The sequence below is a fragment of the Sycon ciliatum genome, chromosome 5 (genome assembly GCF_964019385.1).
Source record: "Sycon ciliatum chromosome 5, ocSycCili1.1, whole genome shotgun sequence".
NCBI classification, from domain to species: Eukaryota; Metazoa; Porifera; class Calcarea; order Leucosolenida; family Sycettidae; genus Sycon; species Sycon ciliatum.
Window position 1 is genome coordinate 17,328,718 of NC_088647.1, and position 6,010 is coordinate 17,334,727.

At 49.3% G+C, this 6,010-nt stretch overlaps 1 protein-coding gene across 1 annotated transcript in view; it reads right to left on the bottom strand.

The window, feature by feature from the left end:
• LOC135817867 (sister chromatid cohesion protein PDS5 homolog A-like) overlaps positions 1 to 6,010 on the bottom strand; it is a 57,041-nt gene that overhangs the window by 20,900 nt on the left and 30,131 nt on the right. Inside the window, exons 16-22 of the mRNA XM_065331149.1 lie at positions 4,267 to 4,312; positions 3,773 to 3,909; positions 3,145 to 3,426; positions 2,684 to 2,737; positions 2,128 to 2,218; positions 1,588 to 1,657; positions 811 to 934 (exon numbers count right to left, since the gene is read on the bottom strand). Of these exons, the coding sequence (XP_065187221.1) occupies positions 811 to 934; positions 1,588 to 1,657; positions 2,128 to 2,218; positions 2,684 to 2,737; positions 3,145 to 3,426; positions 3,773 to 3,909; positions 4,267 to 4,312 (804 nt within the window). The remainder of the gene's footprint in view (positions 1 to 810; positions 935 to 1,587; positions 1,658 to 2,127; positions 2,219 to 2,683; positions 2,738 to 3,144; positions 3,427 to 3,772; positions 3,910 to 4,266; positions 4,313 to 6,010) is intronic.

Genomic DNA, 6,010 nt, shown 5'->3' on the forward strand with positions numbered 1-6,010 from the left:
ATCGCCCACCTGTCGCTCTTGAAATCCACTCGAACTCTAGCTAGACCTTTCACGTACTAGCAAACTAACTTGCTAACCAAAATTGGGATGAAATGGGCTGCCAAGTAAGCATTGGCGACATATAAACAAAGCTGAAAGATAAGCGACAATATCGCTGACGCGGGCCAAGTACATGTATACTATGTACTGGGAACGGCAACTGCAGCACTGGCCAGTTAGATCCGACCATTGACCAGCTGTTTCAGCGCAGCAAGTAGAGTGAAGCAGCCCTTGACACCCTGCGGCTGTGCAACCCAGCTTGGCTTAGTTCACACATCCCGCATGCAACGCAGTACACTAAGAGTACATAACCCCCCAGAGTGTGCAACGCCGATCCAGCTCTGGATAGGGTCTTGGTCGAGCGGAATCGGATCTTCTTGATGTCATGCGTACACTCCACACCAGCGCAAGGCCAGTCTCGAGGCAGGGTACCATTGTTTTTGATCCAAGAGTACCCGCGACTCCCCGGGTTCCCCTCAGATGTGTACGGTATTATGACGCAAAGATCCGATTCCGCTCGACCAAGACCCTATGCAGAGTTGGATCAGGCGTTGCACACTCTGGGGGGGGGGGGTTATGTACTCTTGATTACACAGATCTCGATTGAGTGGTCGGCATTCCAGTGAGCAATAGTGTACATGATACCAGCTACACGTGGAGGTGTCGTCATGATTTCTCTCAACAAGACACCACTCGTTGTGCAAGAGCTCTAAGAATCATTGAGTACATGGAAGAGGAGGACAGGAAAATGGTCCTGAGTCAGTCACGTACCTGTAACACCTGATCTATCAGCGCGCTGGAATTGCTGAGGAGTTTCTGCAGGCAGCGGAGCGAGAACTTTGCCTGCCTGGGAGTGCCTTTGATTGCCAGCTGCTTCAAGATCGGACCAAGGCATCTACACCGGGTGGGCATGAGCAACAACAACAGCAGCAGCAGCAGCAGTAGCAGCAGCAGCAACAATGATTAACCCTCTGGACATCTCGCAATCAAAACCGATTTGTTTCATACAAAAATACTTCGAAGTATTTGAATCAACAACACAAGAATGCCACTATCCAGTTCCAAAACAACACAGTGAACTACAGCACGTCAGGATGACAAGCGAGTGCATGAATGGTCCACTCCCAAGTCATACTGCACATGTAAACTACAGTGCTGCTCAATGAAATCCAGTCGCTTCACTCAAGTGTGCGCCTTGCACCATTTCGCAGCCCAGTGTTCGCAGGTCTAGGGCTGCGCAACAACCGGCGCATACTTCAGTGTTGCGGCTGGATTTCATAGAGCAATGCCTGAGGTTATACCTAGATGATACCTCCATGACACAAGCACAACCAAGCATTGCTCCACAACTGCCTCAAAAATCTGTCCAACAAAACAGTGCCAGTGTACGGAGGTATGTGTACATGTACTTTCAAAGTCCAGTTGCTGCAAGCCACATCGGCACAAATGCACACAGAAACGCATGTAGTGCTGAATGCCATGCAGTCTCCATACCTCAAACGATTTCGGGCACATGTACTGGTTCCTATTTGCAAGTACTTCACTTACGATGCGATGCTTGGGTAGGCTTTCTCCACGTCACCACCGACGCTCATCAGAATGAATAATGCAGACTCAACTACAAAACACACACAAAGACAACACAGGACACCCACATACATTCTGTCTATTCTTTGCCGAGTGGATGCCGATTCTGTTTTCCTTCCCTACCTGTACACAGCTCTCTTGATGTAACATATTGCCCATCTTTAGCCTTGCCACGGCCATTGTTCTCTTTCTCTCTCTTTTTGGGAGGTGCACTGCCCTCGCATGCACACTATGATTACACAAGAACTGCATACACGCATTCACACCAATGGACCTGTACGCGCTGCAACGTTCCTAGTCTCCTGCTACTGTACATACAGACTTGCATTGCCGTCTCACACATTCTTGTAATTATTTGCGTAGTTGGTGGAGGTGAATGTTGGAGGTGCTCCACCTGTTAGCTGTTGTAGGTCCACAGGACCACCACCCATACTCCCCCCCCCCCCCCCCAACACACACACACACACACACACACACACACACACACACACTATAACTTACCAACAAATGGCGAGTCATGCTTCAGAAACGACAGGAGCTGCTCATAAACCTCCTGCATTTGAAACAGCACCGGGTACTGGACGGAGAATGCCTGAAGAGAAGAAGAATCCGTGGACACAATCACTGTGAGAGGAGCTGCATGCATATTTACGAATCACACAGCTACTAAATAGAAGAGAGTCCAATGACGTTAACACTCCAGTAGGTATCATGTGATCAGTCGCTCAAAGAGAACGCGAAAAGAGATTTCCCCCAAAATGGCGAAGAGCATCGATCAAAAATTTGAATTTGCAATAAGAATACGGCGCACGATATCTCTGGAGTCCGACATCGTAGCTCTTCGGCGGTTGTTGCATTGGAGAGATTGGAGTTACTACGGGGACCCTTCGATTGTTGAATTTGCATAAGAAATGATGGAGTTACGAAGGTTTCAGTAAACAGTCATATATGATCAAAAGTCTGCAGGCAGATGATAAAGGGTTAAAAAGAAAATGCAGTGAAACAAAAATGGAAGCCTACTCAAAAGTGCTGTAACCTCTTCACCACCGCAACTCACCATGACCAGCTGGAGTCCCCGTTTGCAAGCCAACGGCAGCTGTCCACTTTGAGCCTGGAATACGGCATGCACAGCCACACACACACACCGACACACCATGTATGATACAGACAGACAGACGGACGGACGGACGGACGGACGGACGGACGGACGGACGGAGAGAGAGAGAGAGAGAGAGAGAGAGAGAGAGAGAGAGAGAGAGAGAGAGAGAGAGAGAGAGAGAGAGAGAGAGAGAGAGACACACACACACATGTCAATGCCATCCTTTATCAGCCGGCATTTTGCTTCTCTCATTGTACAGCGACCTCCAAAACTAAACCAGTGCAACAACAATCGTCTACAACGTAGTAGTTCACGAATAGTCCATGGAACATCATAATTTCTGTTCATTGAGTGAAACAGCTGTATTCAACATGGACAGCGCGTACATTTACGTAACTGGACTGCACTTATCCACATACCGAGTCTTTGCGCTTACTGCGCCGCTGTGGTGCACCGCGACGGCGAGCCATGCCTCCCCTGCCAGCGCCACCATTGTCACTCTCCTCATCACTGTCCTCGCTGCTGTCGGAGTCGCTGTCGTCATTCATGGCAAAGTCAACGTCACTTGCAACCCGCCGCAGCAGGAGAGACACGAAACCGGAGTCCACCAGCAGAGGAGCGGCACGATCCAATAGTGCTTTCAGCGTTGGTACTATGACTGCCTTCACATTGATTTCCTGCACTTCCTTGGACACACCGAGCTGCAATGGAGAGCGGGAAAGACGGAGAGAGAGAGAGAGAGAGAGAGAGAGAGAGAGAGAGAGAGAGAGAGAGAGAGAGAGAGAGAGAGAGAGAGAGAGAGAGAGAGAGAGAGAGAGAGGGAGAGAGAGAGAGGGAGAGAGAGGAGGAGGAGGAGGAAGGGAGATAGAAAAAATGGGGTTCAGGTTCGCACGGCAGGTACCATGAGCAGAAGGAGAAGTGAATGCCATTGACACACACCAAAAGTATTGACAGTGCGAGAATATATGCGTACACAATACGAAATACGCACACACTCACTCGAAACACACGCACGTACACACACACACACACCACACACACACGTACCACTGCCTTGCGAACAGACTCGCATCCTTTCTCCATGTTCGTACAGTTGACGAGGCCGTCGTAGAGATTGCGGTTCTTCAGCATGCCAACAAATTGCTTCAAGTGATCGTGTGCCTTGCTGGTATCAGGTAGATTCTCTGAAAATCACACGATCAGACAGCACAGTATCCAACTGAGATTAAACACGAAAACTGTCGTTCAGCCAAGCCTACCGTAAAAGACATGCTGCAAACACATCCCCATCAGAACACTATTCCGCAGTGCCTGCTTTCTACGAGGAACAAGAGTATCTCTACACAGTACCAAAGTACAATATCGCAGTTAAGTAGTACACATCTGCAGCGTGAAAAGGATAGCCTAGCACATGTTCAATTGACAATGTATTTGACTTGAACACAGCGTAAATACAGGCAGAATAATCCCCTGCTCTTGCACATGCAACTGGCAAGCCATATCGGCGTGTTTCAGAAAGCAAGACACCACTCCTCTCTTACTAGCTAAGTGTATGCATTGTGCAGCACAGCGTGGCTTATCGGCAGCCTGTAGACAAACAGATACAGATACACATAGAAACAAAGAAACCAGTGAATGCGGACGAAAAAGATGCCACAACAACGCAAGTGCATGATTTAACTAAAAATACATGGAAGTGTGATTATCCATCCGGCAGTTCGAACGAAGTTTCGCGACGGGCCTTGTGTGAAATTGTGTACGAATTTTCGCACGAACTTTGTGTTTCGCACATGTTCGCAGTTTGCATGTGCCAAGTTCACGTACGGCATGACCCGATCTCACGAAACTTCCCACGAAAGTTCATTTCGCGTTCCCTGCAAGTTTCGCGTCCAAAGTTGCGAAAGTTCGTGCAAAGTTTTTCACTTCATGACGTAGAGCGAAAGTTCGTACACATTTTCGTTTTGCAGAACCTCTCTACAGTCCATTCATAAAAAGATGGGCCCTGGCTCCGCGGAGCTCCCGTATTTGGCGATTTGTGTGGTTTTATCGTACTTGGTGCAGTACCGCGAAATTCGAAAATTCTTCGGAAACCAGGAAATTTGCATGTCTACTTTGTACTCTGTACATAGTCCGCGGGGGCGCGCGTACGGAGCACGTGCTGGAAAATGAAAGCATGCGGGAAGAAGACTTCGTTTTTCTTGTAGCTGCTGCTGTAGCGAATGTCGATGTTCTCCCTCTCGCGTTTGTTTCCAAACGTCGTCATGCCAGGCAGGAAAATTTATTCTCCTGGAGAGAGGTCCATTGTGTTGCGCGTTCTCGATTTCTTTGAAATGGAGAGGCGTGAGAGACGTCGATATCTCGTACGTGAGGCCAGGAAAAGGGCGTCGAAAGCAACTGGAGTGGGGGTTTCCACCATCAAAAGGATAGTTGCTGCTGCGTCTCCTGTGCCTGACGACGCTACACAGCTGCAGGACGACGGAGCTTCTGGTGACGACTGTGAGACTCGAGGTCGCCGACAAATTATTGTTGACGACTTTTTGAATGGTCTCATCAAGAGTAAGGTTCACTCTTTCAATTCGAAGAAAGAGCACCCCACCGTCGACAAAGTGTTGGCTCTCTGCAAGGAGGACATAGCTGAGTTTCCGGATATGGGACGCACCACCTTTTGGAAAACACTGCGTTCTGTTGGATTCCGCTATGGCAAGACGGAGGGCAACACGAAGCTGATGATGGAGCGTAATGACATCGTCGCTTGGCGGTGTCGCTACCTGAGGGAGATCAGAGAGGCGCGTGGAGCCGGTAAGCCCATTGTTTACCTTGACGAAACATGGGTGAACGCCCATCATACTGTGTCCAGGAAATGGTATGATCGTGGTGTTCCTGCCGGTGCTCAGCAACCCTCTGAAGCTCCTTCTGGAAAGGGACAGCGCCTCATCATCCTGCACGCTGGTTCAAAGGATGGGTTCGTGCCAAACTGCCAGTTGGTGTTCGTGGGAAACACCAAGTCCCACGACTACCATTGTAGCGACCCGACTCACTCAATTACGTCATTCTACAAACGCATGCGCAAGAAATAAAATCACTCTCTTTGGTCACAACTTCTTCGTTGTCCGGTTGGCCAAAGTAGCCGTCGTCTAGGGCCCGACGTAAAACCATAAATTGGTGACCCCTGACGCTGCGCTCTTCGGAGTTTTGAGCATGCCATCCCTGAGCTCGGCCCGCCGCAGTTTCCTGCTCGCCTCAACTCTCGGGAACCCGTCAATCGCCGGCTGTTGACGTAAAACT